Here is a 27,624-nt window from a genome sequence, read left to right as displayed (position 1 = left end):
TCTGCATCTCCATCACCACTAAACATTAGCCAGTCATGGAGACCATGAGGACCGGCGTACTCGTTACTCCCTGGCACGCTATAAGACACCCATCTGAAGGTGTCTTATCACTCACGGGTCAGTGGAAAATACAGTTATTAGCATAAGCAGCCTAGAAGGGGTCGAAATGAGATAAACAAACACATTACTGTCCAAAAGCCATGGGGATCTCCAGCTGAGGAAACACAAACTAGACTGCAAAAAAGACCAAGTTCCCTCCACAGGTTTAGTTGCAGGTCCCTGTGACCTAAAGCACTCAGCTAACCTTCCTGGGATTCACAAATAATAGTTAAGCATGAATGTAGCATGTTCACTTAGAGCGTTAAGTCCATGAAGTCAGTCAGCAGAAAATTCATCGGCAACTATTCTGATAATAGAGTACTCGTTCAAGTAGTTTTTTAAGTAAAAACAAATATGAGAAGATTCAAATGTTTGTGTTTTCTGTTTTCTCTAATAGCAAATTGTCTTATTTAATATGTCAACTTAGGAACTTTGGAAAATTGTGGGTTTATTGAGAAAATAATTCACTGACGGACTTATGAACATATGTACGTCGCTGCCGGTTAAGTGGTTGGTCGAGTGGTTAAGCCCACCGCTGTCTTCCACCTAATAAATGTTCTTGGGAAAAGAGACACTCAGCGGGTGAAAGACGACGTGCAGAAGACGGTCACAGTTTGTATTTAATAAACGTATCGTGAAGACGTTATCTTTCCATTTGAACACAGTTAATACTAAAGTATCGTGCCTTGATGTTGGTCGCATCCATTTAAGGCAATGGAAATAAGAAAACAGGGGTCTGTGGCTGCTAAACATTAGAAATGTTTCTCTGTTGCCTGGTACACACACACACGTATTCTCACTGATTTAAAATAAACTCTTTCCATGCCTAAGTGGATTAGTGTTTCAGAGCTTGAGCGTAATAGTTAATCTCTTCTATTACACCTGCTTAACTACCAGAGGGGCCATAGCTCACCAGTGAGGTCACCCCTGTAGCACCAGTATGAAATATCTTATCTTGTCTCAAACGTTTGACACAATCCTGTTGGTTTTAAACTCAAGAGAAGCAGCAGAATAGTTCACCGATCTGCCAACAGATCATTATCGATTAAACTGCTGATTATTTCCTAGATTAATCGATTGCTTCGATCGTGCCCTTTGAATACATTTCTGCTGTCTCTACCCCACCTTGAACCAGGTGAGTCAGGCTCAGACACCGCCATCCTTTATCCTCACGGACAGTGGAGCCTGAATCTGAGCCACAACTTGTTTCTATAAAGACAGTAGGGATTACACTTAAGGAGGGAAAGTTTTAAATATATTATTGGTTGCCATGTTGTCACCTAACCAGACTGGTAGGCTGAAGTGGGTGTGGGCGCCACTGGGCGGTAATTTCTGGCCAAATTATTAATTCAAATAGCAAAGTGATGAGCCACAGTTATCCACACAACCTCCTCTCTTCTGTTGTTAACGGCTGACACCAATGACTTCAATACTCTGAGTCTTCCCATTTGACTGTTTTGAAGAAGAATTTGGTTTTTCACCCCCAGACCTTCACACCTGTCCAGCGTTTCAACCATCCCTACAAGGATGGAAACCAAAGCCTTTAAGTGAATTATAAATTAAACATATTTACATTTATGTATGGTTGCAACCGACGATGACATTTATTATTAATCGGCTCATTCGTTTTCTTCATCAATCAAGTCAAGTGATTGTGAGAAAAGTCCATCACAAACAGGTGACCTCTTCAATATCCACTCAAAGGGTCCTCCCAAACCTTTAGTACACTATGGAGATCTTATCTAGACTTCTACGACTCCTTACAAGACTAATGTGGATCCCCTATCTTTATTTTTATTTAATTATTTTGTGACTTTCCAGATTTTTCTTAGTAATTCTCTACTATTCTCTTGGTTTTCTCCTTAATTGTACTCTCTCTCGCTCTCTTATTTATTTTCTCATGTCTTTATCTCCGTCACCTGAATGTACCGGAGTTCACCTGCATGTATAAGTTCTGTAGCCTGTAACCCTACAGTGGGTAGCTGGGTGGCTGGTAGGGTGGGTAGGGTCGGGAATGAGGTTTTAAATTGCAGTCTGTAATTGCATTCATTGGGATAAAACCTGTGAAAATCAATAAAACATATTCACAAAAAATTAGCAAATAGAGGCTAGAAAACGACCAGATTTTTGAAACGTCAACCACAATATTTTAAACAATTAATTGTGATAATAATAATATATAATAAACAGATCTGGACTGTTATCTGCCGTTAGCTCTCGGTCATTTTTAGTAGTGTAAAACACATTTAGCTACCGTTAGCTAACGTTAGCATTCTGCTAGCTAATGTTAGCATTCAGCTAGCTAACTACTACCACTGCCATTTGTCCGCGTTTTAAAGTAAAGTACCAAATGTCTGTGCGCTTATTTAATGTTACCGACTGTGATGATGATGTTTCCATAACGTTACAAATGATGAACTCACACAGAGTAGCTGGAGGATTTGTATCGCTGCCATCGGCTCGCTTGACAGTTTGCATGTGAAACCTATTTTATTTTTTATTTTTTTCCCTGGTCGACGCACAGGTGATGGACGTCTGTAACAACCAATGGGAAAAGAGGAAAACTTTCAGGAGGTTTGACACACATGAGCCAATGAACGACCAACAAAGTCAGTTTGCGTGTGTATTTATTAAAATAAAATAATCCTTTATTAGTCCTGCAGTGTGGACATTTACAGGATTACCGCAGCATAGTGGAGTATATATATATTTTACTTCAAAATAACTCAACACGAAGCATATGAACGTATATGAATGTTGACATTGCAGTCAGTAAAGACTACATGACATAACATTACATGCAAAAACAAGCATGGCGTTGTTATTGAACTCTGAATGACTTACATATTGTGATATAATTCATGATACATTTACACGTAAAGTTTCTTGTTTGAAAGCATAGTTTATCTACTCACTCACAAAATGCAGTTTGATGTGTTTGGATGATCATTTTGTTAAGTTTAGGGAGAGACACTAATATTCTTAAGCACTTGCATTTAGCACATTTCTGGTGGCCCAAATGTAAACTCATGAACAACACAATAAAGGAAATTAAATGTGATTTACACGTCACAGACATCACTAATGGAACTTCCAAATAACTCAACATGAAGCATATGAACTTGTTGACATTGCAGTCAGTACAGACTACATGGTGACATGTATGTGAGAAGAATGTTACGAGCAAGAATGTCCTAAAGCTCACTGACAGCCGAAGACTTACGGGAAGACGAACCTGAAAGTATTTCATAAACTGTCACAGTGGGTGTGACAGTGTATATATACATATACAGTGGGTACGGAAAGTATTCAGACCCCTTTAAATTTTTCACTCTGTTTCATTGCAGCCATTTGCTAAATTGCTAAATTGCAAAATTGCAACCAGTCGTCCTGTCCCTGCAGCTGAAAAACACCCCCATAGCATGATGCTGCCACCACCATGTTTCAATGTTGGGATTGTATTGGGCAGGTGATGAGCAGTGCCTGGTTTTTTCCACACATACCGCTTAGAAGTAACGCCAAAAAGTTCAATCTTCGTCTCATCAGACCAGAGAATCTTATTTCTCATAGTCTGGGAGTCCTTCATGTGTTTTTTGGCAAACTCTATGCGGGCTTTCATATGTCTTGCACTGAGGAGAGCCTTCCGTCGGGCCACTCTGCCATAAAGCCCCGACTGGTGGAGGGCTGCAGTGATAGTTGACTTTGTGGAACTTTCTCCCATCTCCCTACTGCATCTCTGGAGCTCAGCCACAGTGATCTTTGGGTTCTTCTTTACCTCTCTCACCAAGGCTTTTCTTCCACGATTGCTCAGTTTGGCTGGACGGCCAGGTCTAGGAAGAGTTCTGGTCGTCCCAAACTTCTTCCATTTAAGGATTATGGAGGCCACTGTACTTTGAGTGCTGCAGAAAAAAAAAGAAGCATTTTCAGTGAGGCCTTCAGGTGGACAGGAGTGGGGCTGCGGTTTCAAACCAACACGGAGATTAAACTGATTCATTCAGAAACACTGTAAACACACATCGATGACGATCACACACTGGAGGAAAAACAATCTCTAAAGAAAAACAATCTCTAAAGTGAGAGCTTCTTCAGGGAGCACAGTATCACAGCGTTCCACAGAAACACAGACCAAGTGTGTGGATGAGATACGAGATGAAACACCAGTAATACCATCATACGAAGGCAATGTGTCAGCAACACAACCAGTTACTGCCAGTAGATGCTTCACCAACACATTCCTGACCACAGTTCGTGTTTAAAGGGACTGCTGCAACTACGTAAAGGGACAGTTCACCCCAAATCAAAAATAAAATAAATGTATTAGTGTAGATCAGGCGGCAACCTCCGGTTCTAAAGAGCCTTAAAGCTGCATTCTCTCTAATGTCCACCAGGGGGCGTCTCCTCTGGTTGTATAGAAGTCTATGAGAAAATGACTCTACTTCTCTCTTGATTCATTACCTCAGTAAACATTGTAAACATGAGTTTATGGTCTCAATCTCTAGTTTCAAGTCTTCTTCAATACAGCATGATGTTCATTTAGTAAGTTATGGTCCATTTAGAGTCAAACAGACCATAAAGCAGGGTATGCTTTAGGGCGGGGCTACACGGTGATTGACAGGTTTCTATCAGAGACGTATACGGCGTCTCTACGTCACTCCTCTTGGTCCAGATATGGTCACTTCCTGTTCATTGGTGGCAAAAACCAAGATGGCGACGGCCAAAATGGCGAAATCTGAGATTCAAGACCGCAGTCCACAAACCAATGAGAGACGTAACAATGATTACGTCCACTTCTTACAAACAGTCTGTGGTGTTGATGGTTTTGGTGTGAGTTACAGAGAGTTGGAGATATCGGCTGCAGAGATGTCGGCCTTCTTTCCAATATCATGGGAATAGAGGACACACAGCTTACATTTGGAAAACTCAACAGCAAAGTGTCTGTGCAGAAATCATGACCCGTTACTCGAGATATTCCACAGTTCTTGTTGTGGGCAGAGTGTCATGTTGTTCCTTTATATTGGAGAGAAGGCAGACATCTCTACGGACAACTTCTACAACACTGGGCAACTCACATCAAAACAATCTAGATTGATAAATAGCACACAGGTGAGAGGAAAAATGTGTGTTTTATTTTTGGGGTTAATTGTCTCTTTAGCACTAAAAGCACTGCTTGCATGTACGTGATGCTGCTGAGAGGAAGACAGAAGCCAAACGCTTTGATTGCACAATATCATTCATCAGTAATGAGAGGTGTAGAGAATCTGGTTGTTTGGGTTGTTACGGGAGGAGGAAGCAGTATGTATTATTTCCTTGTTGTACCATTTGCTATAATTCATTTTTGGGTAACTTGTCACCGTTGCAGTCGTTGACAGTAGAACACGTTGTGAAACCAGTTTTGCAGCCTATTCCGGCACATCGTGTGCATTCCATGAAACTTGAAGGGATATATATAATGATCCTGCAGGTGGATGTGAGTGGTAGAGAACCTCCAGACATAGTGAGTTGAGGGCATCATGGCTTCAGTGCTGCTTCAGCTGCTCCTGGTCTCACTGGCGTCTGCACGTCGTCACTTTGGGGGATCCGTGACATTCAGCGTCAAAGACAAAAACCCTGACGGATCATTTCGGGTGAGAGATGCAACTTTTTATATATGATGTGCAACGTGCATCCCAGATGATGTGTGAATATGTTTCCTCTGGGATTTGTCATATTCTGGGAACGCTTATTTAATCTCTTTATTATAAATGCTGTTGTTATTTTAAATGGGTTTGAATGCTCTGTTTAGAGAATATAAAAGGTTTTTGCTATTAAATGTTTCTGAGTACATTGAAAAGATTTACATCAAATGTATTATTACTTATTATTATTACTTTGTCAGGACTTTATTAAAAACTATCTTCCTTTCTGAAACAGTTAAATTCCCCCGGATGTTGCTGACAAGATATTTTGATATTTAACAGCTCCTCAAGGGGGCCGGAAAAAACGTGTATTTATAGCAACTTCACTTCCACATTTTATTTAAATTCAGAGTAAGAATTTAATGCGTGATGGATGTAAAATAATATGGGTTGATATGTTGAAAACTCTTGATATTGCAGGCTTGATTTCTGATTCATGCTTTCATTCTTGCTGAGTTCATATTATGTTCTTGTGTTTTGCCTTTTCACTCCAAAAAATACATAATCATAATCAAGGCAAACTAGGTTCAGGTAAACACGCTAAATTATTTAACATTGTAAAACTCCCGTTTATGATTAATATATGATCTATAACTTGTTCAGGTAAAAAAAAGAATAAAGTGGAATCCCCCATGGCTGAAAGGGATGACCTTTAACATTTAAAAAATCATTATTTCACCAAGAGAAGAAGAAAAAAATCATTAAAGTTTGATGAGAACAATGATTTCCTTAATCTAAACGTGAACATACTATCATTATTGTTGTCATTATGGTTTCCATTCACGTTTTCTTTACTCATCTCAAGATCAGAGGACATATTGCAATAATAATTTTCTTTATGATTTTAAAGAAAAACCTAAGATATGAACTTTAACTATATTTGTTGATTTTTTGAAATGATTATTACAGATGAACACCCTTCTTTAAATGGATATCATTATAGAGTAAATAAACAGAAATGTAATTCATTAGAATGTCCTTATCTTCAGCAGAGACACCGTCTTTAACTCGAGGATCTTTTTCCACAGGTGGAAGTTCGCCACATGGCAACCTTTGATAGCTGTCAGGACTCCTACACCACCTTTTGTTGGCATAACTGTGGCTTAACCTCCACCTGGGTGAGCGGTAAGATTGACAGCAGCACCAATGCACCACAATCCAACACACAATGGTGTCAAATTGAAACAGTCGACACAAGAAACGTCCCGAGTGACAAACATTTTGAATTAAGGTGAGTTTTTTTTTTCTTCTTCCCTTAAATCCTATAAATGCTGAATATTGTATTTGTTGTTCTTATTATAAAGAGCAGCCAGTGTTCGGTGCAGTATATCAAGAGTGTCTTTTGATTGATGCACATACCAGATATCTTGGCTGCTGTTGGACCCAAACTCGTCACGGGTTGAATAATGATTGGAGACTACAGTCTTCACTGGATCTGGGATCAAGATCTGACACTGGAAAACCCAACAGGTCACCAGACATTGCCATTCTACCTTTCCTCAGGTAAGTCCTCTGCAGTTAGCATGAAACAGCTAGGCTGATGTTACCGACTCATGTTACCGACTCATGTTATTGACTCGTGTTACTCACTCGTGTTACTGACTCGTGTTACTGACTCGTGTTATTGACTCGTGTTACTCACTCGTGTTACTGACTCGTGTTACTGACTCTTGTTACTGACTCGTGTTACTGACTCGTGTTACTGACTCATGTTACTGACTCGTGTTATTGACTCGTGTTACTCACTCGTGTTACTGACTCTTGTTACTGACTCGTGTTACTGACTCGTGTTACTCACTCGTGTTACTGACTCTTGTTACTCACTCGTGTTACTCACTCGTGTTACTGACTCGTGTTACTGACTCGTGTCACTCACTCGTGTTACTGACTCGTGTTACTCACTCGTGTTACTCACTCGTATTACTGACTCGTGTTACTGACTCGTGTTACTGACTCGTGTTACTGACTCGTGTTACTCACTCGTGTTACTGACTCGTGTTACTGACTCTTGTTACTGACTCGTGTTACTGACTCGTGTTACTGACTCGTGTTACTGACTCGTGTTATTGACTCGTGTTACTGACTCGTGTTACTGACTCTTGTTACTGACTCGTGTTACTGACTCGTGTTACTCACTCGTGTTACTGACTCTTGTTACTCACTCGTGTTACTCACTCGTGTTACTGACTCGTGTTACTGACTCTTGTTACTGACTCGTGTTACTGACTCGTGTTACTGACTCATGTTCATGTGTCCACTCAAGAGTTCCTGAGAACTGCTCACGGACATACGAGCTGATGTCCTTTGATCCTGATGGAGACAGAGTTCGATGCAGATATGGAAATATCCCAAATGTAGAGTGTAGCTCGTGTCACCAACCTTCAGGCTTCACCTTAGATCAGGTTAGTTGAAAAGTCAATTTCCTAATACATTGTTCAATACTTCACTGATGCTTTGCCTCACTTAACTTCAAAATGTTCACATCGTCAGGACTCTTGCACATTACACTACAATCAATCCACTACCGACCCCAGAGTTTATGGATTTGAGTTGGTGGTGGAGGACTTCCCGCAAAGGAACATCACTCTGGGCTACACTGATGGATCCCGATCCTCCAGGACTCCACTGGTTGTGAGGAGTAAGAGACATGCTGCACATACAACCCTCCATGGCCCCACTCCTCCACTCAGTAAACTACCTTTGCAGTTCTCTTTTCTTGGTGAGTTCTTTTTATTGTGTGACAGCATTTTCAATGAGCCAATCCACAAAAAAACCTGCTTCATGTTGCAGCTCTGCAACACTTTAATGAGATGTTACACATGGCAGAAGACATTATTTTAGATTCTTAAAGTCAGGAGTCTCTGAGAACAGTTTGACCAGAAACTAGTTTTTATTTATTCACTAAACTATTGCCTGTGAATTTTGTTACATTGAACGTCTCTGTCCTGTAAAACCATGTCTCTTTAAAACTCTTTTCATGAACAACATGAACAGCTATAGCCAGCAGACCATTTGTCTTTGCTAGAAATCAGCGACACTTTGAAGTTTTGATCCACAGACAGCAGCAAAGTGTCGGTTTTTAAAAGTATAAGTTACTTATTGCACTTTGGAACTTAAATGAATCTTCTATTTTTTAACTCCAGTGGACCCACTTGCTCCCTCGTGTCAGGAGGGACTCTACTTGCCAGAGTTTTTGCCCCCCACACCTTTAAACGGAGCCCGCCTCCATGCAGAGGTCGACAGAGAAGTGGAGATCAGAGTCAGAGCACGAGCTTCACACGCAACGTGAGTGAGAGCCGACGTGACCGGTGTTGCCTTGAGGCGCGTGAGATAACATCAGAGAGGAAAGAGTCAATAAATCTCTGCTTTCTTTGTTTTGTTATCACACAGAATACATGACATCATCATCAGCGGCCCACTGAACATCACCAAGCAAAGGAGCACACATGGGGAGTTCGTCATCAGGTGGACGCCTATCCAAGATGACCTGGGGGACTTTTTCCCGATCTGCTTTGCTGTTGAAGCGGAGACCGGGTAAGCTTTGGCTTCCTTGTGAGAGAATTTGTGTGTGTGAAGCCATGATTTGACTTTGTAACACATTTTTTAGCAGGCATGATGGAACCGCCACCACACACCATCACAATCACAATCACCACTCCACCCCATCTCCACAGTGAGTGACATTTCTCTGTGTTTGGTGTTTTTCACTTAAGCAACAAAGTAGAAAATTAGGAGCCAAAACCACCAGTAATAATTTGAACATGACATATCAGCCTAACTGAAAGAGTAACAGGCATTAAATCAGTGTTCACCGATGCTTCTCAGGTCCAGCGTCTATCAGTCCGAGATGAGGTGTGTTCTGGTAGAAGTTCGGAGGGTGCAAGGTGAGTCTACTTTAATGTCAACATTTAGTTGTTTAAGTACAGCTGTAATGGTGTGTATTTTCACCAAATATATCACACGCTAAATGTTAAGTTAAAGTGCCAAATATTGGCTGCATGGTTTAAAAAGTTAAAAAGTTAAAAAAGCCGCGAGACGTGCACTTCTATAAAGTGCTGTGATTGGTTAAACCTTCCTACCAGACAAAATTCAGAGCCGTCATTGGATGCAAAACATTCTTGCTCTACACAAAAATACCACGTTAACTGTTCATACCCAGTGAAACCAAACCAGCAGAACTGTAAAGAAACTTCACTTTCTTTTTGGTGGAAACACAACCTAAAGGTGTCCTGTGGAGTTTATAGTATACGAACAAATACCATGTTTACATTCATTAGAACACATTGTGTGTATCGTGGCCTTGGGAGCCTTTCCTTCCTCATACAAAGTATTTTAAATCATGAACTGTTCACATCAATGTTTACCAGCTCGCAGTCTTTGTTTGCTGGAACGTTGCTGAAGTTCTTGTTGGCATTACTGCCCCCTGTAAATAAGTACACCATTGGTATATAATGTGTATTTTCTAACATTCTCTTCTTCTAGTTAATTCCCATGTGATCTGCACCGAGTCCACAATGAGAGTAGAGGTTGAGAAATCTTCATTCCATGGACTCCATGAGGATCATTTGCGGCTCAACGACGGCGCCAACATCGCCTGCAGGCTGCACTCCAACAGCACTTACGTCTTCGCCGACATCCCCCTCAGCGGTTGTGGCACTGAGCTCGAGGTAACGCAGGCTTTTGTTACCGGCTGCTCTTCTCTCTCAGTCGTTGGTGTTGCCTTTATCTAGCAGTATGAGGACTGAATACATAACCTTTGTTCACTGCAGGAAGACGGGGATAACCTCAGGTTCAAGAATGAAATCACCACGTTTGACAACAGAACCGACGTGATCACCAGGAAACACCTGCTGGAGGTGCAGTTCTACTGCCAGTACCCCAAACGTGGAAACGCGACACTGGCCTTCACAGTACACAGGCCCATCGTCTCAGTGTGGGACAGGGGCTTCGGCAGGTTCACCTACCAGTTTGAGTTCTATGCTAACGACCAATACCAAGCCATGGTTGATCCAACTTCATACCCGGTGGTGTATGAAATAGGGAGCAGGGTCTACAAGCAGATAGAGGCCACCTCCTCCGTCAACAACACCGTGCTGTTTGTGGAGTCCTGCAGAGCTTCACCATATGACAACCAGAACTCCCAGCAGACCTACTCCATCATTGAGAATGGGTAGGCATGGACAGACCCCCTAGTGGCAATAGAGGGCATAACAAAGCATTTGTAAAGATTAGTTCTTTGATTGTTGCTTTAGAGGCTCTTCTGTGTAATGTCACCCTGTCAGGATGTAGAAGTCAATGCTTCACTCACTTCATCTTTTGTATAACCTACAGTACTTTTCTTATTGTGTGAATACCAATAGAACAATACCTCTGCCCCTATAGCAGCATCCACTGTAAGGCACAGAGTAACAAAGGCAACGTGTCTCATCTTTTTGTTGTGTTTTGCTCTGACTAGGTGTAAAGTGGACCCGACCGTTCAGATCCATTCCCCCTCCCACCCGAGACAATTCAGGTTCAGCATGAAGGCCTTCAAGTTCATCGGCATGTTTGATCAGGTAAAGAACGGAGCAGAGGACTGTTGATGTCTCTGGGAAATCTCTAAATGCTTCAACGAATAGGTCCAGTTCATGACGTCCTTTCATTTATCTGACTAGTTGTACTAAGTGGTAATCAATGCACACTTGGTGGACAGGTGCAGTGAACTTTATTAGAGGCACAGTGTTTCCGTCATGGATCTTCATCAGGTATAACACACAATGTGAAGCAACACATGTTTGTACTGAAGCCACAGGTCGTAACAACCAATCAGAGAGAAGCAAATCTCTGAAAACACCTGAGACGCTTATCACATCAATAATTGATCAAAAACAAAACATATTTGAATGTAATAATGTCAGACTTTGTAGAATACTAAATAAAATAGACTTTTTTTTCAATAAAGATTAGTCGAGCAATTCAAGAAAAGCAATTTGTCAACAAAAACATGTAATTTTTGACATGTTTTGTGAAACTCAATCTATGTTTCCCATCTCACCTTTTATAGAACAACATTGTATTTCCTTTTAAATTCATTTTTGAATGTGGTTATTATGAACTTGACTGGTTGTTACAACCTGTGGCTTCACTTTGTGAATCTGATGTCTAACGATCATGACAGAAAAACTGCATCTCTAATAAACTCAACGCTGACGAGGTTTTAAGAAATAAACTGGTACCACTTGACACGGATGGACTTGAGGACGAGGTGGACGTCACTGACTGTCGTGGAGATGCAAAGTGGAGCGGAGGTTTTAACTGGATCTGAGCACAGCTCTGCTGTCGGTCCGTCTGCTGGTGTGATGACAGCGTGTTCTGTTTCATTCAGGTGTACATCAGCTGCACAGTCCTGATGTGTGCAGCAGGGGAACCCAACACCAGGTCCTCTCAAGGATGCATCAGCTCCACAACGCCAGCCACTTCGCCTCATGACCACCACCGCAGAAAGAGAGAGGTTCGCGTGGAGAGTGCCAGGCACTTCGTTTCCCAGGGTCCCCTGCGCTTAAAGAGATCAGCGGAGAGCAGCGAAAGCTCAGGTATGAAACTAGAGAAAGGTTATTTGTTACCAGCACACTTCACTTCTTTGAGCCACTTTGGACCAGATCAAGTTAAAACATGGTGCTTGTTGTCTCTCCAGCGCTCCACCTGAATCTGAACCTGGTGTTCATCGCTGGATGTCTTCTCGCAGCTGTTGGCATGATCAGTGCCGTGGTCCTGTACAAGGCCAGGATGTCAAAGGTCAAATACCAACCTTTGTCCACAGATGAACGTTAAGACAGCATGCAGAATACCAGTTCTGCATTAATTACATTTGACTACGTAAAGCTTTTGATTAGTTTTGCTGTCAGATATTGAGTGCTCATGTATCTTCTGTGCCCATTTAAATGAATGAGCTTCATATTAAATCCTTTATACATGTCTACAGCTTATAGGTGGAAATACTTCAGCGAGGAAACATCTGTGCCCGTGCAAACAGGAAACCAGAACGTTTCAGTTCAGTAATCCAATCATAGCTTTACAAACGCTTCTATTGTTATGTATGACATGATTTAATTAATATGTGCCGCCCTAATCATAATCATTGTGTCAAATGTTATCATCACATGTCAAAAGCCCTTTAGGGATGGACCTTGTCATTTATGAAACATTTAATGGATCAATAAAAAGATATATTCTCATGCATATGTTTTTGTTTTAACTCATTTTTCTCTCTTACATACAAACACGCTTCTCCTTTTTCTTACTACAGAAATCTATCAAGAGACATTAAGTCTGGAGCTCCAAACATGTAGCTCACTGATTAAAGTCATCAAACTTCTAATGTTTTGTCTGATCAGCACTCAAAAATCTAAAGATATTTACTTCACAAAAAATGTCACATTTGAGAATCCGGAACCAGAAAAATGTTTTGTAGTTTTTGTAAAAAAAAAGACGTAAACAATGAAACGCTCATCAAAATACTGATTAAGTTTCTGTGAAACGACTGGAAATTTCAAGAATCACAAAAAATATATTTTTTATTATAGATTTGGATATTTTACTAGCCCCAAAAAATATAATATAAATCTGTGACACTATAAAGTCATAAACTTTTATATGTTTAAGATTTAACTGGCTTACATTGTTTTGTGCTTACTGAAACAAATATTAGTTGATGGGTCCTTAATGAGTAAGAAGTCCACTAGACTAAAATTAATGAATACTTGGTAGTTATAAACAATTAACTCATTAAAGGGGAAAATAATGTTGATGTATAGTATTTTTATAGCCATTTAACTAGAGGACGTGTTTGTCCTCAATGGTACCAAGAGGGAGGTTTTTTTCTTCTAAATCTGATAAAAAATCAAATCGCTCCTGTGTGACGTCTCCACAGGCCAGCCACGGCCGGTTGTTCCCGACGAATGGAGACAACAGGTCTTTAACGCTATTCATGTCCTGTCGCACCCTGACAAGAGGGCGTCTCAGAAGTTGGTGGCAGCGAAGTTCGTCTGGCACGGGCTGAAAAAGGATGTACGGAGGTGTGCCGGGACTTGTGTGGTGTCACAGTTCTATTGAATCCTTGGAGTCTTTTGACAATATGGTACCTGTCCTTCGTCAGGTGGGCGGGGCCTATGGGGTCGTGGACGTTGAGGGGACTCCAGGATGTCTTCAACTGCTCCTTGAGGACAACCGGACCCTCACCATACAGGAGGACAAGTGGGGGCCAATTGAGGCTGTAATGAAGACTCCCCCTATCAGAGTCAGAGTAACGGTGGTTGGTGACTCCACTCAGACCAGAGAAGCCGTTGGAGAGGAGTGAAGTTAATCAGTTTATTTTTCTACTTGTTAAATTTGATTAATGTTAATGATAAGGAATCGGGTCTGTATTATTCAAATGTTCAAATTTGAGAGGCTATTGTTATTTAATTAATTATAATGAGTTCATGTGTTTGTTTATTAGTTCTGTGTTCAATGCTTTATATATTGATTTATTTTTGTCTGATTCCCTATATTTGTAAAGTGAGAATGAATGATTTTGTATATACTATATATATATATATATATATATATATATATATATATATATATATATATACATTTGCTTTTATGCTCCATGTTCTTTTTCTAATGTTTGTGTGTAAAATGTTCTTGTTGCGTTTCTCTGGACACTGTGCTTGACCTTTTATTATTTTTTCTGCTGATAGCTGCTTTACTGATGCAATGAGCTCAAGGTATTTATATAAAAGTGTAAATTACATGTATCAGACAAGCTACATACATCATCCTCACTTAAGTATTTTACATAGTTTTGTCAATGTTTAGTTTTGTTTATTTTATTCAGTGTTGGTTAAAATTTGTGAAGAATAGAGCCACTGCCTGATGTTGTCGTGCCAGCTTTAACTGTTCCGCAGTGTGGTATAAGTACTTTTACTTTATCTGAATACTTTTTCCATCACTGGTCTGCTGTGAATTCTTCCAAGTCTAAAATTAACACCGCACCTCTGTTACATGAAGTGTCAAACTGTTGCTGAACATCACCACACCCTCAATGAAACTAGTGTGTTTGTTTTCACTCTTCGGTTGTCCAGCGATGGGCGGTTCACTCGAAACGGCGAAACGCGCCCTTCGGCGGCCGACATTGATTTGACCCAACACGCGCTCCTGTGGAACGAGCCAATCAGAGAGCAGAACGCAACGGTACTCGTATTTTTAGCCAATCAGAGAGCAGAAAGCCGTGGTACTCGTATTTTGAACTGCGTACAAACGGACAGAGAGAGAGAGAGGTGACGCTCCGCTCGTCTCTGTGGTAACTTTTAGTTTGTTTTAAACTCTTCACCGATAATCACAACAGAGTGGAATTCAACAATGAGAAAGAGGTGAGATTTTTATTGTTTATTAACCGTTAAATAAACTTGGATATTCGGTAAATGAGATAGCACGTAGCTAACTGTTGATCAAATTAGCTAGCTAGCATTAGCTAAAAACACTCCAACGTCTGTTAGCTTGATCAGATACGTGACTTCTGTGTTTTCTGTGGTTTTCAAACGTCACTATTGGTGCCAATAGATGTATTGATCACCTGTCCTGCTGTCTGTTCCTATAGCGAGGTGCTCGCAGCAGAGGCCGTGTCGTGCCTGAATAAAGCACTGTGCCACCTGAAGGACATTTGGGAGGAGATCGGTATCCCCGAGGACCAGAGACTGCAGAGGACTAATGTCGTCAAGAACCACATTAAGGTGAGACCTCCAGTTAATGTCGTCAATAACCACATTAAGGTGAGACCTCCAGTTAATGTCGTCAATAACCACATTAAGGTGAGACCTCCAGTTAATGTCGTCAAGAAACCTGGTGCTTTCTTAGGTCAGCAAATGTATCTGTGATCTGAGGGATTATAAACAGGTTTCGACAGAGGAGGGTGGGGAAGGGGTGAGTGAAACTAACCACACCATCGAGACATCTGGCCTATTAATCAAAGTAGAATCAGGTTTATTACCAGGTAGGTTTTCACATCCCAGGACTTTACCTCTGTGTTTTGGATGTGAGAAAATAAAAAGTCAAAGTCAAGAAACATAAATATAGGAAACATGGTGAAAAAAGCACAATATATCAGTTTTAAGATGAGAGCGGTACAGGTTTGTGCAGGAATCTGCTGAAGTTCACAGACAACTATCTGATATTGATATTCTGTTAATGAAATGAAATAATGGGACCAAGATATGAACTGATTGAGACATTTTACGGTGTATAAACATACTTGTAGTTTGAAGAAGGCTTCAAACATGCAGTTTTTTTTTTTTTTTGCTGCCACATACATTGATACCAGAGTATCTAACATGTATTAATCACTCTCTACTTTTTACGACTGTTTTATCTGAGATGTATCTTAGAAATGTCCAGAACAGTGACAGGCGTTCATCCGTCATGAAAAGAGCCAATCGTCTGTCGACTGATGACGTTAGTTTCAACATTCTGACAGTTTTTATTCTCTTTTGCTCCGTATCCTCCAACTGATGGGCGCTCATGTGATTCCTGCTGTCAGCAGAGGGCTAATGTCGGACTAATGGCTCATGTATCACACAGATGTGTCATGTGGGTGAATTATTATCTAACTACAAGTCGTGCATGCAGATGTTCTATCGAGATAATTCTGTGAGCCTAGTAATCGTTTTAGATATTGAATATCACAATGTGGCATAAGGGTTGGCTAATCCTGGTTTTAAAGGCTGCGTTACAGTTTTAATTGTGTAAATATTTTGTAAAAGCACCAATAGTAAACCCTCCAAGATTGTCACAATATGGATGAACAGGTATTTGGTCAAAAATATTGTGATTTCCACCATAACGCCCAGCCCTAACTAGAGCCCCTTCAGGCTATTTCTATTTAAACTACTGCTGTTGCATTTGGAAGCCAGTGCTTCATATGATGATATCTAACTTTCTGTGCAAGATTTTCCTCTTTTAAAATTGACCAAAAAGTAATTTTTATTTGAGGCAGCCGTGTGAGAACAAGGAAGCTTCCAGTATACAACCTGGTGGAGGGAAAAAACACATGTTATCATGTAATGCAACAATTAAAATGTCGTGTTTTCAACAGTTGAGTTGAAGTACGTTGTGCTCTCATCTCCTGGATTGTTGGCAGACAGCAGTAGTGTGTCTAGATAAACTAGATCAGGTACAAATAAAGCTGGACCAGTATTACTGGATACAAAGTTAACTCCAAATACATGTTGGGACCGGAACGACATCACTTTAATTAATAGCTGTATCCATATCGGCCCTCAGTATCTGTTACTGGGTTTCAATAGATCCACACATCTGTCTGCTGCACAATGCTGATTCATTTCACTGTCTTCACCTTCCAGAGTTTGCTGGATATGATGATCAGAGAGGAGGAGTCTCTGAAGACCAGACTCATAAGCAGCATCCAAAGCTGCAGGACCGAAATGGAGAAGCTCTACCTGGAACTCCAGCTGCCCGTGTTTGAGGTAACGACCACCAGCAGAGTCAATGCTGCTGAATCATGCAAATATTTCTACTGTTTTATTTTGTTATTTAAAAATGTTAACCTGCTTGCTCACTATGTTTTCATTTTGCATAACGTCAGTTAATATAAAACGCCTCTGTGATTGTAGTTATTAGTTGATGATAAACAGACTTTAGTGGCTTTAGAAACATCCTGAACTTGTCGTTCTCTTCTTCGTGCGTTCAGGAGGAGACTGGCATCAGCATGCTCCAGCAGGAGAGGAACATCCGTACCCAGGTGGAGGCTCTGATGACGGAGAAGGCTCAGCGGATGCAGCAGCTGAAGGCTCTGCTGGACCAGGACCAGGACCTCTGCGACATCCTGTGCTCCATGCCGTACGGCATCCTTCCTCAATCCGTCCCCACGCCGGAACAACTGGAGAGCTTCAGCCAGCACATCGCCAACCAGAACACGGAGAAGGTGAGAGCTCGCTTTGTTAAGTCTACGTCTGGAGTTATTTTGACTGCATGAGGAGGAAAGTGTTTCTCCTAGAGAGCTACAGGTCTTACTGCAGGTGGTTTGTCTTTGCAGCACAATAATCTTCTCTAGCTTCTTTTTCAGCAGCAGGAACTTTCACCAGGGAACCGTTTCAAGGAACTCATTCTGTTTTGACTGCAGGGACCGGGGTCTAGGGGTCTTTTAGCCCCTAAAAAGACACTAGTCATGGGGCTTTCAGGGTGGGGTTTGCAGGGATGACCGTCCCCGATTGGTCAAACACACACTGCTTCATTCATAAAACAAGAAAGTCCTCTGGAATCGATTCAGGATGAGGGAAGAGCATTTCTGTTTGTTTGGTAACGTTAAAAAGTAAAGTTAGGCTTTGCTGTCGGCTTCCTGGTTTAAAATAAAAGGCAGAGAACAAGAGCGGGAGACAGCGCGGTGGTGCTGTGAATAAGAGAAAACAGTAATATTTCTACAATGGGCAGGAGCAGATGAAAGCCTCTTTTTGGCTGTTTATTAAATATATATGCGTCTCTACAATAAATTCAAACCCTCAACCCCGGGTTGAAAATGGAAAGAGGAGTGTGATTCTCTCTCTTCCTTGAGCTCTATTTTACCTGAAAAGAGATTTAAGGCTTTGAGATGATAGTTTGTGTTTTTCTTGGTTTGATGTGTTTTCACATGAATCTAGACATTGAGAGGACATTTGAGAATTCATGTTTAAGGAAAACTGTCCTGAATCTGGGTGTCAATTTGATAACACACTCCCGAATGCTAGACACCTTTTCTTTTGACATTTTACAGTAAAGATGAGGTTGGTGGTGTTGTACAACTACATGTCTGTCATATAACAACAACCAGCTGGTCACTACAACACCTACACAGACACGTTTGTCATTAACACTAATCTGATCTGTTCTTGACCAAATGGTGCGCCGCTCTCGTGGTTTCAGGCGAGGCGGTACGCCGAGTTCACGGACCTGAAGAGGCGGATCATCTTGTACATGGGAGAGCTGGACCACGTCCCCGAGACCAGCTTTGAGAAGGACGTGGTCTGTGAGGACGAGGACTCTTTCTGCCTCTCGATAGACAACATCACGTCACTCAAACTGCTTGTTTGTCAGGTAAGATAAGTGTTTCCCAGAGGATGGACTTGTAGCAGCGGCGGTGACTCTTTAGCACACTTTTTTGTGGGCTCGCAAAGTGCTTCCTGCCGGATGTTTCCTCACGTCTGCTTGAGGCCTAAGTACGAAGCTACAGTTCATCTGTTCACAGTAATGAGCAGGTTTAATGTCTAAGGAGTCTCAGCATTTAGGAAAATACACTTTTCTCAAACATTATAACTTGCATCACCACACTGTTAATATCCGTGTTCATTTACTTAAATGTAATGATATTTTAAATGCATTGATGACGTTTCTTTAAGGCAATCTTATCCAAATAATATGTCACGTTAATATCTCTGAGGGAATCTCTCGGTTGGTCCCCGTTTCCCCTTCAGCGAGTTATAATCCTGATCGTTAGTTTCTGAGAAGATGAGTCGGAGCCCTCCTCCTCCTCTCTTTACCTCCACCCTCTCATGTTTGATGCGTTGATATAATAAGCGATCCAACGGTGTTCGTGTCGATCCTGCAGCTGGAGGAGCGCAAGGCGGAGAACGAGGCGACGTGCGAGGCTCACCGGGAGAAGATCCAGCGGCTGTGGGGAAGACTGGACGTGCCTCAGGAGGAGAGAGAGGCCTTCAACGAACACATGGTCACATCCAGGAAGAGGAACCTGGAAGCGGTGAGAAGATTTGACTATTACTTCCTGGTTCCTAGTTTGTTCTTCTGTTCATTTTTTAGGTTTACACTTTTAATTTTTTCCTCTTCAGCTACAAGCAGAAGTTCAGCGTCTGGAGGAGCTCAAACGGCTCAACATCCACAACGTGACGGACGCCATCCGCTCTGAGATCGCCGTGCTCTGGGAGAAGTGCTTCTTCAGCAGCGACCAGCGGCAGGCGTTCGCTCCATATTTTAGCGGTGGGTTGTTTAGTTTAATGTTGTCTTCATCAGAAATATACTCAAGTTTAGAAAAGTGCTGAGACTTTAATTGAGTTTAAATTTTTTTCATAGAGGACGTTACTGAAGATCTGTTAAGTCTGCATGACGCTGAGATCCAGCGCTTGAAGCAGCATTATGAGGATCACGGGGAGCTTTATGACGGCGTTCACCAGTGGGAGGACAGCTGGAGACTCTTCCTGCAGCTGGAGGTGAGTACCATGTGACGGGGAACGGGAAACTAACACTCGCTGTGAGCAGAAACCAGAGGAGCAACAAAACTTCTCTAAGTCCCGCCCACAAACACAGACTGGCCAATCATAGCGTAGCATCGTCCAGCGACTGTTCGTCTCCACAGACGCGTCGATGGCTTCAGATGTTCTTCATGTTCAGGCTGGTTTAGTGGATTTGGAGTTCGTGGAGCTAACATTAGCAGAGTACGTTAGCACGTCATTAACTAGCGTTAGCACGTCTATGAAGTTGCACTGAATGTATTTTAATGATGGTGACAGTATAGAGCAGAAGACTCCCGCTCACTGTCTTCTTCACTTCATTCAGAGATATTTAGTCAGTGTTTTGGTACATCGAGCTCGGTATTCTCCTACGCACCTCTCGACCTACTGGTGTGCTAAAGTTCCCTCTTTTTAATGATTAACAGTGAATAAAGAGGACCAGTGGTGTTCTTTAGTTTCATTGTCTTCTGTCTGGATCTCCAGGTGACGTGTTGGTTCACTTTTACACTTCAGCTTCTATCTTTAAACTTGTTTTCTCTGATGAATCAGTTTGACATCCTGGAGTTATCCTTCAAACACATGTTCTGAATCCATGGCTCTAGATTGAAAGCCTGATATAATGTAAAACATGACTCTTTGCTGTAATAGCTGTGGGAAAAACATTGCGGTTTCAATAAGTTTCAATGGGGACATTTGTGTCCTTCAGGTTCTGAGTGTCTGTATTTGAGCTACACACTTTAGTATATTATAGTTATTTTAGGAGCTGAGGTGGAACTTTCTCTTTCATTTTTCTCTCACAGAAGAAAGCCACAGATCCAACAAGATTCACCAACAGAGGAGGGAATCTCCTCAAAGAGGAGAAAGAGAGGTCTGAGCTGCACAAGAGCCTGCCCAAGGTAAGCTGTGAGGGCCGCCTCTCATTCTAAACTCACTTCTCTTTTGAGCATTCAACACTAACTCATGCGTTTGTTTTTTGTTGTTTTTTTTAGCTTGAAAGGAAATTAAAAGCCCAGATCGATGCGTGGGAAAGCGAACAGGATCGTGAGTTTCTAGTCAACGGGCAGAAGTTTCTGCAGTATGTGGAGGAACAGTGGGAGCTGCACCGAGTACAGAAGGAGATGGAGAAACAAGAGAGGGTAAACAAGCTGCCGCGGTGTTTTTATGGGCTCGTGTAGCCCGGATGTGTTGCTCACTCTTCTCTCTACAAACTCTTCACAGCATCTCAAGAAGAGCAAGCAGACCGAGGAGGATATGCTGTACGGGACGGCGGTACGGACCCCCACCAAACGCAGACTCCTCGGCACTCAAACCCCAATTAAATCACGAAAGGTAGCAAAACAATTTCACTTTTATACTTTCTTGCAAATGTGGCCTCTTTAACCCGCTCCCCTCCGCCTCCCTCCTCAGTTTAATGCGACCTCCAGCATTTCCAGCGGCACCTCTAACAGCACCAGCCGCTCCGTCTACGGCGGAACCCTCTGCCGCTCGCCTGCGCCCCGCCCGCCTCTGTCCGCTAACAAGGTTGGTTTCATTTTCAAGAAGACTAAGGGCCCGCTCACACGTTGCGTCTCGCTTTCATCCTTTTATCCGAGGTTTAGCCGGTATTGAGCAACCACAACCTGAGCCTCACTGGCTAAACTAAAGAAAGTCAAAACGAGGATAAGTTCATTTTGAATTTAATCTGGAACTCTTTCTGCATGTCTACATTGACAACAATGGAAATGAGGATGCAAAAATACCGGCATGTCACCATTCCCGTTCCTCAAAGTCAACGGTGATGTCATTTAAGTGGCAATCTTAAGGATTTGAATTTACATAAACATCTGTTAAGTCGCTATCTATCGCTGAAGGAGGTCACACAACGGTGATTGAGCCATAAGGCAACAGATCTACACACACAATTCAGAAAAATATCATGTTGGTCTGGAATTCTTGACAAAGCCCAAACCTCCAGCCTGCTAAAGTCTGAGCACAATTCCATTGTTTCAGGACTGAAATCGAAAGGATCGACACTTTGAAGGTCTCGTTTTGTCCCAAACAGTTTAATATGGTACAAAACATTTGAGAGGCTGAAAACTGCACTTTCTGCCATATTTACAATGAAAAATAACTTTGAGAGTTAATCCAAAACAAAGTAGTTGGCAAGTATATCTCTTCTGGAAGAACCAGCTTATTATAATATTGACCAGAGTCGGCTCCATTTGTTGGTCCTTTGGATTGTACATAACCTCAGCCGAAGTGTTTCTGTTGTCTTGAATGTGAACGAGTATTTTCTTGCGCTCACTCTGATTCATCATTTCACTGTAAAATGTCACCGCTGTGTCGTTAAAGAGGATAGTTGGTCTGACGTGTGTCCCTCCAGGCTCCGGCATCGTGGACACCGGGTGGCGGTAAACCCCCCAACCCTCGGCTGCAGGGCTGCAACAAGGAGAACGAGGCCCAGCTGAAGGGGAGCCCTCTGAGCGGTGCGTTGCTGACCCCTGCTAGTCCACAGCCTAACTTCAGCATAGCCTCTGTTGCCAGCACATATTCCCAGTTTGTGGTAATTTACTCTTTTGTCTCTACTCTATTTTCTCCGCTTCCTTTTTCCTCATTTCTGTGCAACACATTTAAGCGTGTCGTGAATGCTGATGGTGTAAATTTATGTTTTAGAGGGACTTGGGCGACACTGAATCTGTTCAGTCAAGGTGTGTTTGGAATCCCAAAACTGTGTAATTCTGACTAATCTCTCTTATTGCAGTAACCGCATGCCTCTAACTAAAGGCAACATTACCCTTAAAGAGCAACTTAACCTGCTGCTTTAGCTTTAACGTGTACAGTCAGCGTTCAGACCGACATCAGCCCCGCCTTAGAAAGCATGCAGTGGGATGTCCAGATTGTCCAGTTTGTCCAGTTTGAGTCACAGATCGAAGAATTTGAGGAACGCCAAAACACCCAAAAGCTGGAAACTTCTCAGGGTGGCAATAATATAAACTTTTACATATAACTTTATTTATATATCGCCTTTAAAAACAGACAACATGGCCATCTGAAGCTATGTTCAGGATCATTAATTAAGGTTTAAATTGTAGTTTATGTTTGAGAGTATTTTGATTATATTGTGAACGTCACACGGTAGCAGATGCAGGTTTAAAGTGTGTGAAACTCTGTATTATGTGCGTTACATTATGTAAATATTAGTCTGCTGGCTGGTTACATGGTGTATGAAGAGATCCCCGTCTGTGGTACCAGATGGACGAGGACCTCCAGAGTCCAGTGGGAAGCCTGCTGGGGCTCACGTCGGTCTGAACGCAGCCTGTTTATCCACAACCTCTGACATCTTTCTGTCTCTCTTCACCTGACTTTTCACTTCTCACTCGTTATGCATGGACCTCGAGTAACCAGAGTCATTCAACAGCCAAATTCATCGTAGAAGAGACGGAGAGAGAGAAATGTCTTAGTCCTGATCCTCTGTCTGACCTTTTCTGAGTAAACGAGACCATCGGAGAGAAGCTGGTCTATTTCTGTATAGTTATTGTTGAAGCTCGTCATCTGGTGCTCAGAAACACTACCACCATCGTCCACAGGGAGCGCCAAAATCACCACAACATGACGTTCCCTGTTGTAGCTTTTAGTAAGGGCCACAGCTGCATTCACTCAAGCAGCAATTTCAAAACACTTTTGGGGAGTTTGTCCAACAGCTTCCTGGTAAATGTAGGAACTCCTATTTAAAGGGACGGTAGCTCCATAACAACGCTTCTCAAAATAGCTTGATGCAAATAACGTGATGTTACTTATTAGTAAGCAAAAGGGTGGATTTCTCCAGTTAAAAGCTCTTCTTGTGGATCAGAGTTCACACGAACAGCCTTCACTAGCATCACTTCATAATGAGGAAACGTCGAGCGGCTGTTTGTTGAAGGCACGTTTGCTTCCTCCTGTCTCGTCTTCCTCCCGTCGTCACATTACGTTTCGAGGATTCAACAAGTCTGCTTCTGTCTCCACAGCGAGATCTGTCCAAGGCCTCTAACGCCAAGATCCAGCACGACATCCTGAACTCCACCACCTCTGACCTCTGACCTCTCCGCTCTGAGGGTATCGCAGCGTGTTCCTCTCAAAGAAGTTCTGATCTCCTCCCAAACGGATCAGCGCATCTCACTGCCATGCGCTTCTATAAGTACATGAAGGTGTATATATATATATATATTAATAAAGTGTTAAGTCAGTGGTCTATCACTGTCTGTAAGAGGAAGAGAAATGTCTGTCATAAATTAACTAACACTACTTTGACTCACTAAACTTCGCCAGTTATCGAGATGTAATACATGCTTGTATTTTGTACCGCACATTTTTTATTTTTTTGCATTAAAAAACGAAAGAAATTTTAGCTTTCTGATGTTGTGCAATCCGGGGTTACAGGCCAAATGTATTATATATACTTTGCACTTTTTTTAGAAAAAATATATATTTGCAGCGCATCGTGAAATGTTACACGCACACACACACACACACACTGTTCCATCCAAATGTGTTTGTATACTTGTGTGTATCTGTGTACATCTTTCTGTGTCCGCTGTGCTTCACAGTAACTCCTGTTTGACAAAGATGTTAGTTGTTTAAACTGGACTTAAGACTGTTATGAAAGTACGCTCTATATTCTGTATATTGCTGTTTGAATATAGTTAAATCGCATGGATTCAATACACTAGGTTGGCTGATTTGGAAAAGCTTCTCGGATACAATAAATGTATTTTCACTTGAAAAGTATGGAGTGATATTTTTTTATGATGAATAATTTTCCTTTATAAAAAAAAAAAATATATATATATACAGTATCTTTATATTGGCCTCAATGTTTTACCACAAAAATATTAGCAAATACAGTGAAATGTAAAGACATGCAAAATGAGACCAATTGAAACTCATCCAGAGTTCTACAGACATGAAAAACCTGCAAAGTTCCAGGTTTGTAGAATGTTTTGGAAAATGTCACAAATACCTGTTTAATAAAATGTATGTGGTTTAGTTAAGCTCGACTAAGAGAAATCATTATACATTCCCACACAAGTCTCACCAAGTCTACTCTAAATAGTGTTTTTAGGATTTTTATGAAATTAAAATTTATTAGACGAGGTAAGTCGTGTGTGTGTGTGTGTGTGTGTGTGTGCGCGCGCGCGCGCACAGGTTCTTAATGTTAAGCCTTCTGGAAGACTCCAGACAGCTTTATCAGCTTGAGTTCCCAGACAGTCTTAGTTTGTCATTAACTTTATTGGATATATACTTGGGTGAACTTTGACATGGATTTTCTATTAGAGATTAAATACTTTATTTTCCACATATTTCTGGCTCATCCGAGGCAAAGAAATCATCGTCAATAAAACGTGGGAGATGGCAAATTCTTCCACCTCTGTGTCGGCAGATTGAAGGTCTGAAAGGTTTCACCATTGACTTGTGATCAGCCTCGTCTGCAAACTAAATATTAACTTATCGGTGAGCTGCGCATATTTAATGCTATATTTCCAAATTCTAGGAATCAACATTTTACCACTTTAACAGACTTCAAACTCTGTGATCAGGAAGATAACACAGAATTAAAGGTGAGCTGATTTGAGGTCAGTTCATAGGACCGGATGATGTTAACATTTAGGTTTGCTTCTCTGATGTCATCGTTTTTGTGATATGTATGAACCAAACTTGCCATAAGAAATATTGTCATCTATGTCTAAGTTAAAAGGGATTCTTAACTAAAGGGTCAACAGAATATTTTCTGTATAACCAAAATGGAAATTTGGGGATGTTTTATTACCAAAACTGGGCGAAGAACCTAAGTACAAAAGTCAAAAGCTACATGAGCTCATTTTTTAACAGTAGGGTCCAGAAAAACGTCTTTTCATTGATTTCTATTACTTTGGTGGTTTGTACGGTTGTCTTTCTTCGTGTTTTTTAAATCTTTCTCTGTTTTTCCTTTTTTTTTCTTCCTCCTGTAGACATGTCATGTAACTTGTGATTTGAAAAATGCATCTAGTATCTTTTCACTTTCTATTTAGTTATCTAAATAAAGTTTGTTTGCTTGCAATTCGTTTTTTATGGTCGATGTCACATTAAAAGGTAATGTTAAAATGTTAATTTACTGTACAGGACAGCAGGATTAATACACTTTGCAGATGGGAAGTAGCCATGCCAAATCTGTTCCAGATCATATTCTCTATCTTTATTTTTTGTATTGTTTTATTTTTTATTTTTTTATTGTTTTGCTTGTTTTTGAACAGTGGTCCTTAAAATAAATTGTTATACGAATACAAATAATTAAATACAACTTGCAAAACTGTCTCAAACTATCACAAAGAATCATATTTGTGGAGGTCACGGATGATTTTATTCTGAAGGATTCACACCGGAAGTCGTGCTGTTACCGGAGCAGCCTGCCGTAAAGGAAGAACACGTAACGTAACTACCCAACATTTAAACCGTCAGGTCAGACTCGCGTGAGTCACTGTGCGTATTAACTAAGAGCCGGCCGACTTTAAAAGCTCATTTGTTAACATAATTAGTGGTTCAGTCATGTCCGGAGCGTTAGCACGGCTGCTCTTCTACCCGACGTTAGCCTACAATGTTGTCATGGAGAAGGTGACGTCGAGACGCTGGTTCGATCGCGTGGACGAGACGGTCCTCCTCGGAGCGCTTCCGTTCAGGTCCGACACTAAACAGGTGCGACTCAATGACGCTTTAATAACTAAAAGTACTAGTTAAACAGGTGTGACTTAATGACGCTTTAATAACTAAAAGTACTAGTAAACAGGTGTGACTTAATAACGCTTTAATAACTAAAAGTACTAGTAAAACAGGTGTGACTTAATGACGCTTTAATAACTAAAAGTACTAGTTAAACAGGTGTGACTTAATGACGCTTTAATAACTAAAAGTACTAGTAAAACAGGTGTGACTCAATGACGCTTTAATAACTAAAAGTACTAGTTAAACAGGTGTGACTTAATAACGCTTTAATAACTAAAAGTACTAGTTAAACAGGTGTGACTTAATGACGCTTTAATAACTAAAAGTACTAGTTAAACAGGTGTGACTCAATGACGCTTTAATAACTAAAAGTACTAGTAAAACAGGTGTGACTCAATGACGCTTTAATAACTAAAAGTACTAGTTAAACAGGTGTGACTTAATAACGCTTTAATAACTAAAAGTACTAGTTAAACAGGTGTGACTCAATGACGCTTTAATAACTAAAAGTACTAGTTAAACAGGTGTGACTTAATAACGCTTTAATAACTAAAAGTACTAGTAAAACAGGTGTGACTCAATGACGCTTTAATAACTAAAAGTACTAGTTAAACAGGTGTGACTTAATGACGCTTTAATAACTAAAAGTACTAGTTAAACAGGTGTGACTTAATAACGCTTTAATAACTAAAAGTACTAGTTAAACAGGTGTGACTTAATAACGCTTTAATAACTAAAAGTACTAGTTAAACAGGTGTGACTTAATGACGCTTTAATAACTAAAAGTACTAGTTAAACAGGTGTGACTTAATGACGCTTTAATAACTAAAAGTACTAGTAAAACAGGTGTGACTCAATAACGCTTTAATAACTAAAAGTACTAGTAA

At 41.1% G+C, this 27,624-nt stretch overlaps 4 protein-coding genes across 15 annotated transcripts in view; 3 read left to right on the top strand and 1 right to left on the bottom strand.

The window, feature by feature from the left end:
* The window catches only part of ppip5k1a (diphosphoinositol pentakisphosphate kinase 1a), a 32,669-nt gene extending 30,059 nt beyond the window's left edge, over positions 1-2,610 (bottom strand). For 11 of the 12 annotated variants that reach the window (XM_076078813.1, XM_076078809.1, XM_076078815.1 and 8 more), the window contains exon 1: positions 2,523-2,610. The gene's annotated coding sequence lies outside the window, so the exon portion shown is untranslated. Of the gene's footprint in view, positions 1-2,475 lie in introns of all 12 variants that reach the window. The other variant, XM_076078810.1, reaches the window with a different exon arrangement.
* A 2,767-nt stretch (positions 2,611-5,377) lies between these two features.
* Positions 5,378-12,994, top strand: LOC142934294 (uncharacterized). The gene is made up of 14 exons (XM_076078823.1): positions 5,378-5,723; positions 6,803-7,005; positions 7,137-7,277; positions 8,038-8,176; positions 8,265-8,493; positions 8,918-9,059; positions 9,165-9,308; positions 9,382-9,447; positions 9,600-9,658; positions 10,257-10,441; positions 10,544-10,944; positions 11,230-11,329; positions 12,139-12,346; positions 12,448-12,994. The coding sequence occupies exons 1-14, from the start codon at positions 5,610-5,612 to the stop codon at positions 12,582-12,584; spliced, it is 2,268 nt and encodes a 755-aa protein (XP_075934938.1). The 5' UTR covers positions 5,378-5,609; the 3' UTR covers positions 12,585-12,994.
* Positions 12,995-15,050: 2,056 nt separating this feature from the next.
* Positions 15,051-25,041, top strand: prc1b (protein regulator of cytokinesis 1b). Its single transcript, XM_076078824.1, has 14 exons — positions 15,051-15,166; positions 15,394-15,526; positions 17,153-17,275; positions 17,500-17,733; positions 18,708-18,878; positions 19,390-19,539; positions 19,628-19,775; positions 19,869-20,005; positions 20,827-20,922; positions 21,016-21,162; positions 21,245-21,355; positions 21,434-21,547; positions 22,389-22,568; positions 24,010-25,041. Exons 1-14 carry the CDS (start codon positions 15,156-15,158, stop codon positions 24,079-24,081), a joined length of 1,827 nt encoding a protein of 608 aa, XP_075934939.1. The 5' UTR covers positions 15,051-15,155; the 3' UTR covers positions 24,082-25,041.
* Positions 25,042-26,425: 1,384 nt separating this feature from the next.
* Positions 26,426-27,624, top strand: part of ptpmt1 (protein tyrosine phosphatase mitochondrial 1) — a 5,506-nt gene continuing 4,307 nt past the window's right edge. Inside the window, exon 1 of the mRNA XM_076078794.1 lies at positions 26,426-26,710. Coding sequence (XP_075934909.1) covers positions 26,564-26,710 — 147 coding nt within the window. The 5' untranslated portion in view covers positions 26,426-26,563. The remainder of the gene's footprint in view (positions 26,711-27,624) is intronic.

Source organism: Anarhichas minor, unplaced genomic scaffold (genome assembly GCF_050575085.1).
Source record: "Anarhichas minor isolate MPS153535 unplaced genomic scaffold, ASM5057508v1 ptg000067l, whole genome shotgun sequence".
Lineage (NCBI taxonomy): Eukaryota > Metazoa > Chordata > Actinopteri > Perciformes > Anarhichadidae > Anarhichas > Anarhichas minor.
Note: the sequence above shows the minus strand (reverse complement) of the source record. Positions and strands in the feature narration are given on the sequence as shown.

Excerpts from the sequence above, each read along its gene's own strand:
- LOC142934294 (XM_076078823.1), top strand. The coding sequence starts at position 5,610 with ATGGCTTCAGTGCTGCTTCAGCTGCTCCTGGTCTCACTGGCGTCTGCA. Across the intron at positions 9,060-9,164 it reads GCACGAGCTTCACACGCAAC|AATACATGACATCATCATCA; the intron begins GTGAGTGAGAGC and ends GTTATCACACAG. Across the intron at positions 9,659-10,256 it reads AGAAGTTCGGAGGGTGCAAG|TTAATTCCCATGTGATCTGC; the intron begins GTGAGTCTACTT and ends CTCTTCTTCTAG.
- prc1b (XM_076078824.1), top strand. Across the intron at positions 19,540-19,627 it reads GGAAGAGGAACCTGGAAGCG|CTACAAGCAGAAGTTCAGCG; the intron begins GTGAGAAGATTT and ends TTTCCTCTTCAG. Across the intron at positions 20,923-21,015 it reads TGCACAAGAGCCTGCCCAAG|CTTGAAAGGAAATTAAAAGC; the intron begins GTAAGCTGTGAG and ends TGTTTTTTTTAG.